The sequence below is a fragment of the Akanthomyces muscarius genome, chromosome 3, assembly GCF_028009165.1.
Source record: "Akanthomyces muscarius strain Ve6 chromosome 3, whole genome shotgun sequence".
Taxonomy (NCBI): domain Eukaryota; kingdom Fungi; phylum Ascomycota; class Sordariomycetes; order Hypocreales; family Cordycipitaceae; genus Akanthomyces; species Akanthomyces muscarius.
The window spans coordinates 4,490,528-4,505,913 of NC_079243.1; the positions used below are offsets into that span (position 1 = coordinate 4,490,528).

Here is a 15,386-nt window from a genome sequence, read left to right on the forward strand (position 1 = left end):
ATGATGGATCAAATTTCCGGGTATCTTTCATACGGAAACATAGCCATCGCCACCGGAAGCATTACCAGCGATCACACCATAAGACGGGACAACAAAATATTGTCGATGCCGCAACAGAGCGGTGGATATGTCCACTGACGACAGCCAAGTCTCCTGCGCCAGCCAAGGACTATTTCGACATATCCTGTGCATCTTACGAGGATATTGTCCAAAAATATTGCTTTGTACGTATCTGACCGTACGATGCTGTAAAGCGCGATATTGGTACGGGGAGGCTAACGATCAATTGCGACATAGTTTACCTCCTGCACAATCCCGACTTCAGATGAGTGCGGATTCTTTGCTCAGAATTTCTAGCGTCATTTTTTCATTCAAAAGCAGAAGGAGTACGGTAGAGGAAATACCTAGTTGAGCACTAAACAATGGATTCAGACCAATGCTGTAGTATGACTGGGTCATGAACCCAGTTTTGGCGTATAATGAGACGTCTACACCCGCTGAGGTGCACATGTTCATGAGTCAGTCTCTGGGCGCAGGATCTTTGTACGATCACTGCTGGCGTGAACTCGCCAATCGGACATCGATCGTGCTAGTATAAGCTTGCGGTGTGACAATTGGCCGAAAAAATTATCAATTTAATTTGCATTTTGTTTAAGTATTCTGCGAGATGCCAAAGGTTAGCGCCGCGGGGAGTGCCGGCCAAGTCCTGTCACGACTTTTCAGGTTAAATGTCAAAATAAAGTCACAATACGCAGCAACATAGTAGATCATTGCCAACATTCAAAGTGAAATTGAAGCAAGGAATGTAAGGAAGATAAATTGCATTTATGCTCGAACAAAGCCCTTTGTGACCTTTTGTTTCCTCTCTTCGTGCGTCCATAGCGGCGTCTGCACCGCAACATAGTAATTTTGGCCCGTGTCCGAATGGCAAGGACGGCGACATCCTCGCCAAACGGCCACTCGCTCGCGAAACTCGGGTACTCGCTGTCATCGAGCTCAGCGAGCTTATTCACGTCGTGGATAGATTAAAGCTCAGCCCGACATCAAAGATTTACTGACTGAAAGGAGCCATGCAAGCTTATATATAAAGTAACACCCCGTAGCCTAAAGTACTGCATGGCTTTGAAACATCTTTTCAGAGATCCGGACGGATCTTCATGGCTTCTTGGTATCCGAATGGTGTGCCATGTACAGGTGGAATAAGTTACAAGCAGCGTGGTGTTGAATTAGCTGATAATCTGAGGCAGAACGGCGCTGCGAGATTTAATTGCAACAATTAGTTGGTTAACTCGTAAATACATTTTTGATGTCTTCTTTTATTCAAGCTTTCAAGTACCTCTACTGAACTACGTTGATGTTGCAAACCACAAAGTCCAGACTCATGAAGAGTCTGTGGTGTGATGTGGTGTGAGGTGGTATCCGGTAGAAAGTGGCGTGATGCACAGAGAATACGACCTATCGATCACTGAAGGCAGAATTGTGAGTTTTGGAGAGATGTTTTGAAACTCGCCTTGTGATTTAGTTATTTAACAATTTTTCCGCGGTAGCCGTAATCAGCAAGCCACCGGCCAGCCCGCGACAGAGCTCGCGATGGCGCCCAGATCATCGCCGTCACCAGATAGTTTGCTTACTGCTGGCTACTTCCTTGCTCGAGTGCTCTCAAATTTTATCATTCTCCCATTGCTTCCCATCACTCCTGTGGGGAGGCTTCCTTGCCTACTTTAGCGTCGAAATGAACCGTCTTCATGTCCGACCGCGACATCAACACCATCCTGAGCAGCTCGCAGGTTCATGGAACAAAGACAGAAAGAGATCACTGTTTCGGCTGCGATTCGAAAGAACCCTCTTGCTTCTTACTTGACCGCATACCGTATGTCCAGCAATTTCGGTATTTGTATGAGCAATCCGCTCGATGGCCCATTGCCTGGCCACATTTGGTGCATGGTACAGGCTGTTGATATCGCCCGGCATCATCGCAGTATCAGCAGTTGGAGCCAAAGCAGAAGCATTATTAATATTGGCCTACCTGATGCACTGGTGCATTGTCTGTTGCGTATCCAACCTGACTGCTTGCCTGGCTGTTGTCAGGCTGGCCGACCGGTGAGTTGGCCATGCTGGTAACTTTCTGTAGGAGGGCGGCGATGAAATACAATGCGGGTGGAAATAGCAATGATAAAAAACTGATGGAGACGTAATATAGAACTATAAGCGCTTTGTTGTTTACGGGGAGAAGGACGGCCTTTCATTGTAGGGCCTGGCTAGGTTCACGCCGCCTTATAGCTCTCGGCACGTGACAATGGCGTTCGCAAAAGTGTATAGTATTTTGAAAAGAAAGATATCTAGAATTGCTTCTAGTTTTTCCATTAAACACAATAATATTCATTTTGTTCCAAGTAGTAATGCCGATCCTATCTTTGGCGTGGCTTGTCTGGAGACATCTGACGCCCCTGGACCACCAGATTTCACTTTACAGGCTTGACTAAATACCCGACAACCATGCTCTTTGTGCAGGACAACATTTACACTCTTGCTGTCCGTCGACCGCGCCAACGAACGACTGCATGGCATGTGCTTTGTGTCCTTTGTCGCTAGCTTCTCTCTAGGGAGCCGCCTCCAGTCAATGCACCATCTACAATTTCGTGGAGATGGAGACACCGGGCTGAGTCGATGCTTTTATTTGACAGTCAGAGTTGTTCAAGAGCGATAACTAGATGGCCCATCTAGCTAAACTATTATTTGACCAGGTTTTTAAACCCCGCCTCCACCACCGTTTTCATACCACCGTCAAGATTGAACACGTCAAACCCTTTCTGGCTCAAAATCCTGTAAGCCAGATATCCGCGATACCCCACGTCACAATACACAACAATTGGTTTTGTTTTATCAAGAAGAGACATTTTCTCACGCAGCGCATCTATCGGCACGTTGATAGCCGGCAGAATGTGGCTGCTTGCAAACTCTTCGGGCGAGCGAACGTCCACCACTTGCCAGTAATCGAGGCCCTCCAAGTCGAGGTCCTCGACGTGCACGATCCTGCAGTCTCCGCGCAAGACATTTGTGGCCACAAACCCAACAATATTGACCGGATCCTTTGCTGAGCCGTAAGGCGGTGCGAAGCCCAGTTCGAGATGCTCCAGATCCAGTACTGTCATGTCCGCTTGCATGGCGGTCGCCAAGACGTCGATGCGCTTGTCGACGCCGGCTCCCCCGACAGCCTGCACGCCCAGAATGCGACCCGATTTCTTCTCAAACGCGAGTTTAATAGTCATCGGGTGCGCATTGGGATAATAGCTTGCATGATCCGTGGGATGCACCGTGACCCAGAGCGGCTCTTGCCCCAGCTCACGAAGCGCCGGGACAGAGAGACCAGTGAAGCCAACTGAAAGACGAAAGACTTGGCACACCACTGTCCCGACATTGCCGCGATAAAATGTCGTCCTGCCTGCTATGTCATTTGCCACCATGCGGCCCTGTCTGCTTGCCGGCCCAGCGAAAGCGACCGGGACTGGGTGTTTCGTAAATCTATGCCGGGTTTCTGCCATGTCTCCAATGGCGTAGATATCTTCGTCGGACGTTTGCAAGTTTGCCTCAACCCTGACACCGTTGAAACCCACTTCCAGCCCTGCCTGTTCTGCCAGCGCCTTTCTAGGCTCCATGCCCGCGGCGAGAAGAACAAATTCAGCGGGGACCTCTGCACCATTGGACAAGACCACGTATGACTTGCTTATCCCCTTCACTGTAGCATCAAGGTACAGCTTTACCCCGTTCCTTTCCAATTCTGCGTGAAGAATCTCGGCCACGCCTCTGTCAATGCCAGGAATGATGTGCGACGTCTGCTCGACGATGGAAACTTTGAGCGAGATCTTTCGCAGGTTTTCGGCCGCTTCGATGCCGAGGAGGCCACCCCCAATTATACAAACGTTACCGACACCACAGTTAACCATGAATGTTTTGATTTCTTGCAGATGGGACGATGTCCGCAGATGGAAGACATGGCAGTGCGCCTGGTGGTCAATCGAGGGCCAAATTGGCTCGGCCCCCAGACACAGCACAAGCTTGTCGTAGTCGACTCGATGGCTTTCGACATTTCCACCGGATCGAACACAAATCTGTTCGTTTCGGCGATCGATCTCCACTACTTCGGTATTGACATAAACATCAATGTTGAAGCGCTGCTTGAAGTAATGCGGATCGTAGGGGAGCAACAAAGCGTCGTCCCTGATGACGTCGCCCAGAGCATAAGGAATTCCACAACTTGCGTAGCTTACATGAGCTCCTTTTTCAAACACCGTGATCATCGCCGATTCGTCAAGGCGACGCAACCTTGTAGCGGTGGCGATGCCCGCAGAGCCACCGCCAACTATGATGATTGCCTTGGGCATTGTTGAATATTATTTGAGTGAAGACTTGACAAACAGCATGATTCTTTTGGAAATGCGCGTCTACCAAGTACCGATATGTAGATCTTCATGAGCCGGGCCAGCCTCTCACTACGTTACAACGCGTTCACGTATTTATAGTAGCAAGACGCTAAAGAAGTCACTGACCACTGTATTGCAGTGGCCTGATGCCGAGCGAATTATGATACGGAGTCTCAGTCCGTGAGTTTTTAAATGAGAAATTTAATATTTCGCGGCCACATCACTGCTATGACGTGAGAAATTCACCACTTATGTGCGGACTCTTCAAGCTCAACTGTGATGGCGTGGTGGTGGCGTGGTTGTACAGTGGCGCGGTGACGGGATGCGAGTCGCATTTCAACCATTTGCCGTCGCCGTTTAGAACCTGCGGTCGAGACTCGCGTCATATTTTCTATGCGAATCCGTTTTGCATTCGGCAATTGGAAGACATGAGGCAGCTGGTGTAGCTCTCTGACAAGCTCGGGCGGCTTACACGAGCGAAGGATATTTACTCGCGAGTGGCTGCGGCACATCCTATACATTCAGAACTACGCTCCACTTACCCCAACTGCTTTTGTTTCATTGCATTCTATTTTAGTGGGAAAGAGAACTTGTATAAATGATAGATTGATCGTGCAGAGCGAAAGTTGCTAAAGTTCGCATTTCAGTGCTTTTGCTTGTGGGCGTAGCATGCGATCCTTCAATTGGCCGATTTATGACACGGCCCTTGCCCCGGCAATGCATGTTACCAGAGCTCTTTATTGTCCGCGCAACTCCTGGCCATTTCAAATTGCTCATCCGTCTCGCAGACAAGCACGCGCGGCCAAGAATTCTCACGGCCAATGTCCCGGACCTCTGTCCCAGGCCCTTCCATTATTTCGTTATTGCGTGCTTCATCGAGAGAAAAGCCGAGACATCCCACACGCCTCACAACAGCACGTCTCAGAGCATAGCAATGTTCGCCTATTCCGCCCGCGAAAACAACGGCGTCCACTCGGCCCTCCAGAGACACGTAGTAGCTCCCGATGAAGCCGCAGACTCGGTCCACCAAGAGGTCGAATGCAAGCACGCACTTCGGCTCAGATGAGCTCGCTATGAAGGCAAAATCCGTAGTGCCAGTGACAGATTTCCATCCGCAGCGATGGTTTAGAATATCTTCAGCCTCCGCGATGTGTATGGTTCCTGGGAGGCGTCGGTCAAACTCCACATGGTCAGCGTAGTGAAAGGCAAGGCTGCCAACAAATAGTTCTATTAGCTGATCATCTCGCGTGCGCTCACAAATGGCATTCCATCGCCTACCTAGGGTCGATATCGCCGCAACGTGTAGCACCGGGAAGCCCCGATAGCGGCGTGAGACCCATGCTGGTATCCCAGCTCTTGCCGCCCTTGATCGCACAGGCGCTGGCACCGCTTCCCAAGTGAAGAGCGATTATGTTGAGTCTGTCACGATCTTTCTCTAGGAATGCGGATACCGATCGAGAAATAAAGGCGTAGCTGATGCCATGGAACCCATACTTTCGAAGTCCTCCTTTCTTTGCGGCAATTTGGTCGATGGGATATGTGGAAATATGGTCAGGTATCGTGGCATGGAATTGCGTGTCAAAGCAGGCCACTTGCGTTGTGTCGGGCAGCCACTTCATGCAAGAGTCGACGATGGATAGGGCTATACCGTTGTGCAATGGCGCCAAGCTAGCGAGCTCCTCCAAGCTGGAATATATGTGCTTTGTGATGACCCTGGCGCTATCGTAGTTGCCGCCGTGAACAATTCGATGGCATACAGCAGAAATATCGCTTTCGGAGCGGATTTCGCTTAGTTCAGCATCGCTGATAAACGTGTCGAGCAGTAGCTTCACGGCATCGCGCTGGTTTTGCACATGCTGCGCGTCTTTGCCTTTGATTATAGTTTCTCCATAGCGCGAATATCCCATCGTCGCGCAGGATACCGAAAGACCATTGATGTGCGCAGCGGCAACCTGCCGGAGCAGGGCGCCACTCACCGTATAGACGGAGACTTTGACAGAGCTAGAGCCAGCGTTGATGGATAATATTACCTTCATTGCGTGTTCCGGAAATCCCGTAGGATAGCCACACAACAATTGTACAATTGTCAAAGAGACACAATGGCTTGCCCTTCCCGTTCATATTGCGTGAAATATCTGGATTACGATTTGTATTCAAGTAGCTTCCACGCCGTATGCAGGCACGACTGCCTATTATGGCACCATTATCATGGCCTCACATCACACCACTTATACTGTGGCGCCACAACCACATGTTTCACCAACGCCACTGCCTCCTACCCGGAACCTCCGTGTCCGTCGATTGGCTGCGACAAAAATACTCTACTGATATCATTCCGCAATTGCCCTTCTCTCGTATTATCATCCATGGTAAATACTTGTCAAGCCCAATATTTTAATGCAAGCTCTTGCGTCCTGCAGTTGTCAATACAGCAGCGCCATCAACGGCGATTGAGACTCCAACTCTTCTAAGCATTTACCGTGTCTTGCCAGTCTTTTACACCCCGCATAATACCAGTTTACATTTAAAAAATGGCTGACGGCATTTCAATTAGCTCCTTTGGTCCCGCACGTTCGACGATCAAAGGGTCTCCGCTGTCCGACAGCGAGGTCGCCCAGCATAATGATTTCTTCAAAGCCAGTTGCTATCTGGCTCTTGGGATGATCTACCTGAAGGAGAACCCGCTCCTCCGCCAGCCACTCACGACAGACCACCTCAAAGCACGTCTTCTGGGGCACTTTGGGTCCGCGCCGGGGCAAATATTTACCTATATGCACTTTACCCGCATGATCAAGAAACACGACCTTGATGCTTTCTTTGTGTCCGGGCCCGGTCATGGAGCGCCGGGTGTTCTCTCCCAGTCGTATCTGGACGGTGTGTACTCGGAGGTATACCCTGACAAACCTCAAGATATCGAAGGGCTTCGGAACATGTTCAAAAAGTTCTCTTTCCCGGGCGGGATTGGTTCTCATGCTACTCCGGAGATGCCTGGGTCAATTCACGAGGGAGGCGAGCTGGGCTATTCCCTCTCGCATGCCTTTGGTGCTGTATTTGACTACCCAGATCTGATTGCTTTGACGATGGTGGGTGACGGCGAAGCCGAGACCGGGCCGCTTGCTACTTCTTGGCATAGCAATAAGTTCCTGAATCCCATTACCGACGGCGTTGTTCTTCCCGTCCTTCATCTCAATGGCTACAAGATCAACAACCCCACCATTCTTTCGCGCATCTCTCATGCCGAGTTGGTGAATCTCTTTCTCGGCTACGGCTGGCAGCCCTATTTTGTGGAGGGCGATGAAATGGACAGCATGCATCAGGCCATGGCAGCCACGCTCGAACACTGTGTCTCCGAGATCAAGAGCTTTCAGAAACGCGCCCGAGAGAGCAAACAGGCATTCCGCCCCAAGTGGCCCATGATCATCCTGCGCAGTCCGAAGGGGTGGAGCGGCCCGCGCAAGCTGGACGACAACTATCTGGAGGGGTTCTGGAGAATCCACCAAGTGCCCATTACAGATCCTGCTACAAATTCTGCCCACTTGCAGGTTCTTGAGGATTGGATGCGCAGTTACGAGCCCGATCGGCTGTTTGACAAAAAGGGTGCACCTATTCCGTCCATAACGGCCCTCTGCGCATCTGGAAACCGTCGGATGAGCGCAAACCCGGTCGCAAACGGCGGGCTTCTAAAAAAGCCTCTCCGAATGCCTGATTTCAAGGAATACGGCATTGCGGTCAACCATCCTGGAGCCGTTTACGACGCCAGCATGCAGAACATGGCCAAGTTTCTTCGTGATATAATGGCTCTCAATCCAACAAACTTTCGACTCTTTGGACCAGACGAGACCGAATCGAACATGCTGGCCAATGTCTATGAGGCCGGTAAAAAGGTATGGATGGCCGAGTTTCTAGAAGAGGACGCCAACGGCGGCAACTTGGCGATGGCCGGTAGAGTCATGGAGATGCTCTCCGAGCATACCTGTGAGGGCTGGCTGGAGGGCTATATACTAAGTGGTCGCCACGGACTTCTGAACTGCTACGAGGCATTCATCCACGTTATTGACTCCATGGTCAATCAGGTGCGTTTTCTATGTCCAATCTCGAGTTTATATCGCTAACCCGCTTCCAGCACTGCAAATGGCTCGAGAAATGTAACGAGGTTGACTGGCGGGCCAAAGTTGCGTCTCTGAACATCCTTCTTACGGCGGTCGTCTGGCGTCAGGACCACAATGGCTTTACCCATCAGGATCCCGGATTCCTCGAGGTAGTTGCCAACAAAAGTCCAGAAGTTGTCCGCATCTATCTCCCGCCGGACGGCAACTGCTTGCTCTCCGGTCCGTGCCCCTCCCCTCTTAGGAACACGCGAGAGTCCGTTTAACTAACTTGACAGCAGTCATGGATCATTGCTTCCGTTCAACAAACTACGTCAATGTCATAGTATCTGACAAAAAGGAGCACCTACAATATCTCGACATGGACAGTGCAATTAAACACTGCACAAAGGGAATTGGCATTTGGCCACAATTCAGCTCGGATAGCGGGGAAGAGCCTGACCTCGTGATGGCTTCCTGTGGCGACATTAGCACCCAGGAAAGCATCGCCGCTATTGATCTCCTTTTGACATTCTTTCCGGACCTGAAGATCCGGTGCGTCAACTGTGTCGACTTGTTCAAGCTCATCCACCCTATCGATCATCGACACGGTTTAAGTGACAGGGAGTGGATCAGTATTTTCACAGACGACAAGCCTATCATCTTCAACTTCCACGGTTACCCGTGGTTGGTACATCGGCTGACCTACAAACGGCCCGGCAGCATCAACCTGCATGTTCGGGGCTACCGTGAGCAAGGCAACGTCGACACGCCGCTGCTGCTGGCAATTCAAAACCGTACAGACCGATTCAGTCTTGCCATCGATGCGCTTGACCGCATGCCGCATCTACACAACCGTAGCGCAGCGGCAAAGCAAATGCTGGCCGACGAACAGATTGCAGCACGGCTCGAGGCGATTGAAACGGGTATGGATCCTACACATTTGGCAAAGTTTACGTGGCAACGAGACGGCCTTTAGAGCAAGATGTGACGGAATGAGCGCCCAAGCTCGACGCCTCGGTCCAAGGTTTGAGCGAATGGTTATAGCCCCTGTCCTTCCACCAACCATAAATTTTGTAGTCTAGTACAAGTAAGCATTTTTTCCGCGGTCAATGGTTAACGCTAAATATATAGCGTTTCGAATTTTAAAATGTGGCCACTTTCTTATTTCGGGGTTCTTCCTATTTTTGCTATTCATGTAATTCTTATTTATTTTTAGACTTCTTTTCCGTTCTTAGACTTTTCTCAATGCGTTTACACCTCATCAAAGTATAGAAACCTTTTACGAGTCTTTTAATAGATCATTTTTATACCCTTTCCACTATGTCGGTCCCTCTGTCTGGCTTCTCTTCTGTCTCTCTTGTCTCTCGCTATGCACACGAGGGGCCAGTTGGAGCTAACCGTGCATCGTCCTCGTAGAATTCCGCTGCTTCGTCATGCATTAACAACGATTACGGCTACTGCCACAGGCGTAAGGCCTACGACAATCGCAAGTGCGATGCTCCGTGCTGGTCTTAAGTCCTCCGCAGCACCATTTTCTGGCAGCTAGGGCCACCAAGAGACCTGGCGCGTCATAAACCCGTGGATCAAATCTTTGGCGTAGATTCCCAAGAACATGAGAACAACACCACCGACGGTTAGGAAGCCAACGACACTGGTCAAGAGGCGGGAAATATAAAGCGGCCAGCCAACCTCTGCGGCCTCGAGAAGCACGGCGTCCAGGAAGTGGTCGACCACGCCGAGGAGAGAAAAGCCTTGTATGGCTACTGCAGCGTAGTGAAAGTCCTCGGGTTCTGCTCTGCGGCTGCGCGGCACGCAAAGACCCTCGATGCCAGCCGCTGCGGAGAGAATAAGCAGGGCGCCCTGCCACAGCTCTCCCAAGGCCATGCCTGGTGCGATTCCCGTCCATGCCGCCGTTTTGATGATCACGGCGCTGAGCAAAGAAGACTAAGTCAATAATATCTCGCATCGGATTCCTGATCGGCCAACTGAGGGTAGCAAGGGGTACGCGAAAATGGGCAGCACGACCACTACGGCCAAGAGTCGGTTATCGGCTGTGTACTGCATGGACTCCTCGGGCAAAATGGCGAAGGGATTATTGTCGCTGAAGATCATTGGTGCCATGTTCCCTGTGATGCTTTTCTTTTTCCTGAGCTGCGGGCTGGTGCGCCGGAGGGTGGTCAGACAAGGTCTGTTTTTTTTCTTTTGACCTAATGACAGGTATAAGAAGAAACCGGCGGCTTGGAGTTAATCTACAAAACAAAATCACTCATCAGAAGCAGTAGGAGAGAACATGGGGAAGTGCTGATGACCATGGGAGGTCTGCATGGCGTGGGTGGGCGGCGTGCACTTTATATCTGCCCTTTCATGTTGTGGCATGCGGGCTTAGTTTGGTGGCTGAAATATAGTTGGCAAGAAACCTTCACATAGGGCTTCCCTCCTTAGAACATATCGAGTCACATGTCCACCTTTGTGAGCGCAGTTAGTCGGCGTCTGCGCAGCACCAATATTCTGATGGCGCTTGCCAGCGGCTGGCTAGACGTGGTGGTTCGAGGCAGGCGTCGGCACTTGAAGGCTGCCCGGCAGACAAATCAACGCCGTCACAGAGGTCCATTCTCAAGAATATAGATAATATTGGAGTTTGTATTAGTTTCAGAAAAGGTATCAGTAATAGCTTTGTCATATTGAATATTCAAGAAATTACTTGCATTGGGAGAATGCCGTCCTCTTCTGCGCAAAGTCTCTGTTCCATTGTACAGTTGGCCAGCGATGACACAGAAAACACGCAGGGGGCGCAGGGAAGAAGAAAAGTACAGATACGCCTATAGCATAGCAATGACCAATCCGAAGCTATCGACTTACCCACTCTTGGCGGTCCGGCTCGCCGCATTTTCTACCTTTTTGGCATTGAAACGGTACAAAGGATGCCTACCTGCGACACTGTGACCTGTAAGGTTACCTACTCTAGCAAATCTTGTAGACGACTGGCGCACAAACGACAAGGGCAAGATGTGGTGGGGTGACAAGACACCAGAAAATAGAATGGAAGGGGCAGGTACGGCTGGCTCGAACAAGAGAGACAGAAGAGAAGCCAGACAGAGGGACCGACCAAAGCATGCTGGGACAAGTCCCGACAAGGCTTTGGTCGGCCCAATACACGAAGATTGCCCATATGCCGGCTCTGCATACGAAATCCCTCATAGGCACAAATTTTAGAAATACTATCCTCCTATTTATAATGTATGAAAACTAAACCTAGTTGTTTTCATTACTCATATTGATAAATCTATTTTAAAATTCTTGCATCATCGCGTCATATTCTGGAAAGCGAGAAAGACGGGCGTCGCAGGTAATGGGCTGGTGCAGCAAAGCATGATGTAGTCACCGGTACACGTTGGCGGGGTGCGCTGAACGAAAGAACAAAACCAAAAAGGCTAATAAACCATAGAGTACGAAGCTAATCATAACCATATCCCCAGCGCCGATTGATTGAAACGACTGCGAATAGAGGTGGGTGCTCTACCCTTCTCAGACCACACATACAGTACACTCATCAACTTGGCCCTCCGAGAATCATCTGTTTACACACGCGCAGCCTCTCGCGCGCCTCGACGAGAAGCTCCGTATCGACCTCGTCCAGGATCCCCACCATGACTTCCAGCAAGTCCGGCAGTCCATCGTGGAGTAGGCCCGCCGACCGCTCGTCGAGCTCCGGCAGCGCCGCCACGCGGGCCAGGTATTCAGCCATGCGCCCGTGCGTGGTGCTCGCCATGTTGGGCGACTGCAGCGACAGCGGCTTCCCCGTCGAGCGGCCCAGAGCCTGCACAAACGACCAAATCGTGAGAACGGCAAAGTACATGATCCACGGCCGATGCGGATCTGGCTCATCACGAATCGAGTACTGCCCGCTTCCACCGCTGCCCCGCCGCTGCTGCTGCCGTCCCTGCTGCGGTTCCACGAGGACCCTGTGCAGCAGCTTGAAGGCGTGATAGATGGCGTGCCGCGTCGAGCCGAGCTTGGCCCAGGCCACCATGCGCTTCATGGCGTTGGCGTAGTCGCGCGCCGAGACCTTGCGGCCGAGAATGCGCTTCGCGCCCGCGTACACCTGGCAGTCAATGATGTCGACGTTGGGCGTCATATGCGCGAGGTGAAACAGCAGCGGCGCGCTGTGAATGGGCCCGTTGGAGATGCCGCGCTGCTTCAGCGCTCCTCCGCCACCGCCGCCGCGGTGGTGCGGGGCCGGTGACTCGGACATGGAGCCGGACATGGCGCCATCGAAGCTGCCCTTCCAGCTGTCAAACGCGAGCAGAAGCATCTTGCGCCAGTTGTCCTGGACCTCGGTCGACGGCGTGCGCAGGTCGAGCCACTTGAGATGCGTCTCGCGGTGGCTGAGGTGCCAGCCGACGCTCAACAGGCCCGAGATGATAATCATGCGGCCAAAGGAGTGCGTCTTGACCTCTTTGCCGTGCAGCGCGCTCTTGAGGCCGTCCAGGAAGGAGACCTGGCGGAAGCCGTACATGCGAAAGTTGGCGTCGAGCTGGCGCACCTCGTCCGGGCTGTTGGCGACCCAGAGGTTGTCGTCGCAGGGCAGCGGCAGGCGGATCTCGTGCGCGGCCATGTCGGCGGCGTGGCCAAAGATGGCGGCGTGGATAATGTCGAGCATAAAAGCCGCAAAGACGACTCTGTGCATGGACTCTGTCTCCGCCCAGCGCGTCCACCAGGTATGCGAGTCGAGAGGCATGCCAGATGGGCCCCGATCTTGAAGGCTCTCCGGCTCGGCTGGGGATTCGCTGCCTGTTCTGCCGATTAATGGGCTGCCTCTCCGGAGCAACGTGAGAAAGGCGGAGTGGTAGATGTGCGCTCTTTCGTGAAAGCGTCTTGACGAGTATAGTTTCTCGTAGAACTCGACTAGGAGAAGAGCTTGTGCTACCCAGAGGTTTGCAGGAGGTGCGGAGTCGTCCGAGGTCAGAATCTCCCATCGCACGGAGTGAATGATGACGTCTGCAAAGGCGCCGTATTCCGATAGATGGCCTGTCCCATCTCGGTTCTTCAGCGAAGCGGCACCTAGAGCAATCATGACCAGAAGCAGAAATACCGAACAGCGACTTGCTGAAAATGTGTGCTGGTGCACAATCGGAAGTCGCGGCGATACATTATCCCAGAATTCCTTGAGACATTCTCGTAGCATGTCCACATTCAGCGCCGGCAGGTCACCGCCGCTCTCGTGCGTCAGCGTCGTCATGAGGGGGTCGTATTTGGGCTGCTTTTTGCGGAAGATTTGGAACCATTGCAAGAGCTCCTTGCGCCTTCCTTCTGTGATCCATTCATCTGGTGCATCCAAGTGCCGCGGCGGCGTCGGTGCGATGGGGGAGAGGCTGTTGAGCGACTCATAGTCGTACTGTATCGTGTTGTTGAACGTCGACTCCAAGCCGCCGTCTAGGAAGGGAAGATTGGCGACGCTAAAGTCACCGTAGGTCGTTTGGGTATCGAAGAGCCAGGCAGCAAAGTTGCCCTGGTTCATTTGGCTGTCTGGAGGGTAGGAACCGGCAGGAAATGGCATCAGGGTGGCCGGTTCTGGCATCACTGTCGGGTCGCTAGCATAGAAGCTGTTCCGGTGACGCATCATAGGCGGCTGGGATTGTTCGTCCATTGGCGCTGGCCAGACGGTGCTCTGATGGCTTGGCCGACCGTGGAGGCCGTGGCCGAGCGACGCTGGCGTCGGCTCCGTGTGTGACTCTGGTGTCAGCAGAATGGCCGCATCGTGCGGTCCACCCGAGTGCGGATGTGTGTGATGCCCGTACGACGGCCGCGATGTCGCCGCTGAGACATGCACATCCTGCTCTGTCTCGGGGCTGCGGTCCACGGACGTGTCGAAGCTGGGGATGCGGTTGCGTGGGGTGTAGGACGCGGTGTGACGCTTCTTGTGCCTGGACAGCAGGTCCAGGCGGACAAACTTCTGGTCGCAGTCGCCCACGTCGCAGCGAAAGATCTCCTTGGGGTTGTCTGACAAGTTTGGGGGGTTGCAAAGTTAGCCGGGCTGTGGGGGTCTGCCGTTGCATGGGGAGAGCGGCGGCGGCGGCGTCTGTTCGCGCGGCATGCATGGTGGTGTCTTACGATTTAGTTGGTGACGCTGCAGGTGCTCAGCCCTGGAGTAAATCTTGTCACAGCCGGGATGCTCGCAGATGAACTTGCGCGGCGCCCCTTTGCGACTTGCGCGCCTATACCCGCCTCCGTTGACCGACATTGGAGTTGGATGGGGAAGGGGATGGGTGAGCAGCGGGCAAACGCCCTCGGCATATGAAGCAGCTCTATGAGACGCCGGCGCCTTGGTCGGCTATACGTGGGCTGGGGATGATAATGCGAATTGGACCCTTGGCGACGGATATAGTGTGACAGACCGGGATGCGGATGAAAATTATGAAAGTTGCAAAGTACAGATGGCTGCCAATTGAATTGTCTTCGCGGGGAAGTCCCGCGCTGCGACTCCGGGGTGACCCCCACCCAATGCGCCTTGCACTCCCCACATTCTGTTCCCGACGGAATTCCGTGGGGGACATGACCTGCGCCATGATAAATGCCGGCCGCAGGCAGGGCCAGTAGAAACGGCACTTGTCTCGGGCCTGTGGCGCTTCAAGCATGCATTCCATCGTTGTCGAGGCTTTTTCCTAGCATTTCCTAGCAGCTAGCCGCATCGGAGCACGTTTGACAACTTCCCACTCCAGGCTAAGTGCGACAGGAAGAATTTATTCACGGACTTTATTCTCTTGCCTTGAATCAAATCTATATTTCTGGTAGGTATTGTATATTCTTTGCGAGTTTATATCCTTGGCGTCGTCCCAGAGCCCACTTGCCGTCGAGTACGAGTGTCGACCACCGATCT

General features: G+C 52.4%; 6 protein-coding genes across 7 annotated transcripts; 1 reads left to right on the plus strand and 5 right to left on the minus strand.

Annotated features, from left to right (window-relative positions):
• Positions 1 to 1,813: 1,813 nt before the first annotated feature.
• Positions 1,814 to 2,113, minus strand: LMH87_002885 (uncharacterized protein; the record flags this gene model as incomplete). The annotated part of the gene is made up of 2 exons (XM_056194415.1): positions 1,814 to 1,951; positions 2,027 to 2,113. 2 exons carry the CDS (start codon positions 2,111 to 2,113, stop codon positions 1,814 to 1,816), a joined length of 225 nt encoding a protein of 74 aa, XP_056051355.1.
• Positions 2,114 to 2,732: 619 nt separating this feature from the next.
• LMH87_002886 (uncharacterized protein) lies at positions 2,733 to 4,382 on the minus strand (the record flags this gene model as incomplete). Its single annotated transcript, XM_056194416.1, has 1 exon — positions 2,733 to 4,382. The coding sequence occupies one exon, from the start codon at positions 4,380 to 4,382 to the stop codon at positions 2,733 to 2,735; it is 1,650 nt and encodes a 549-aa protein (XP_056051356.1).
• A 763-nt stretch (positions 4,383 to 5,145) lies between these two features.
• Positions 5,146 to 6,457, minus strand: LMH87_002887 (uncharacterized protein; the record flags this gene model as incomplete). The annotated part of the gene is made up of 2 exons (XM_056194417.1): positions 5,146 to 5,632; positions 5,700 to 6,457. The coding sequence occupies 2 exons, from the start codon at positions 6,455 to 6,457 to the stop codon at positions 5,146 to 5,148; spliced, it is 1,245 nt and encodes a 414-aa protein (XP_056051357.1).
• Positions 6,458 to 6,952: 495 nt separating this feature from the next.
• Positions 6,953 to 9,655, plus strand: LMH87_002888 (uncharacterized protein; the record flags this gene model as incomplete). Its single annotated transcript, XM_056194418.1, has 5 exons — positions 6,953 to 8,494; positions 8,545 to 8,749; positions 8,809 to 9,432; positions 9,592 to 9,596; positions 9,641 to 9,655. The coding sequence occupies 5 exons, from the start codon at positions 6,953 to 6,955 to the stop codon at positions 9,653 to 9,655; spliced, it is 2,391 nt and encodes a 796-aa protein (XP_056051358.1).
• A 396-nt stretch (positions 9,656 to 10,051) lies between these two features.
• Positions 10,052 to 10,630, minus strand: LMH87_002889 (uncharacterized protein; the record flags this gene model as incomplete). Of its 2 annotated transcripts, XM_056194419.1 has the most annotated exons (2): positions 10,052 to 10,439; positions 10,569 to 10,630. In XM_056194419.1, 2 exons carry the CDS (start codon positions 10,628 to 10,630, stop codon positions 10,052 to 10,054), a joined length of 450 nt encoding a protein of 149 aa, XP_056051360.1. The 2 variants fall into 2 exon arrangements, with proteins under 2 accessions (XP_056051360.1, XP_056051359.1); XM_056194420.1 differs by lacking the exon at positions 10,569 to 10,630 and having other exon boundaries at positions 10,052 to 10,393.
• A 1,429-nt stretch (positions 10,631 to 12,059) lies between these two features.
• LMH87_002890 (uncharacterized protein) lies at positions 12,060 to 14,750 on the minus strand (the record flags this gene model as incomplete). The annotated part of the gene is made up of 2 exons (XM_056194421.1): positions 12,060 to 14,509; positions 14,621 to 14,750. 2 exons carry the CDS (start codon positions 14,748 to 14,750, stop codon positions 12,060 to 12,062), a joined length of 2,580 nt encoding a protein of 859 aa, XP_056051361.1.
• Positions 14,751 to 15,386: the final 636 nt, after the last annotated feature.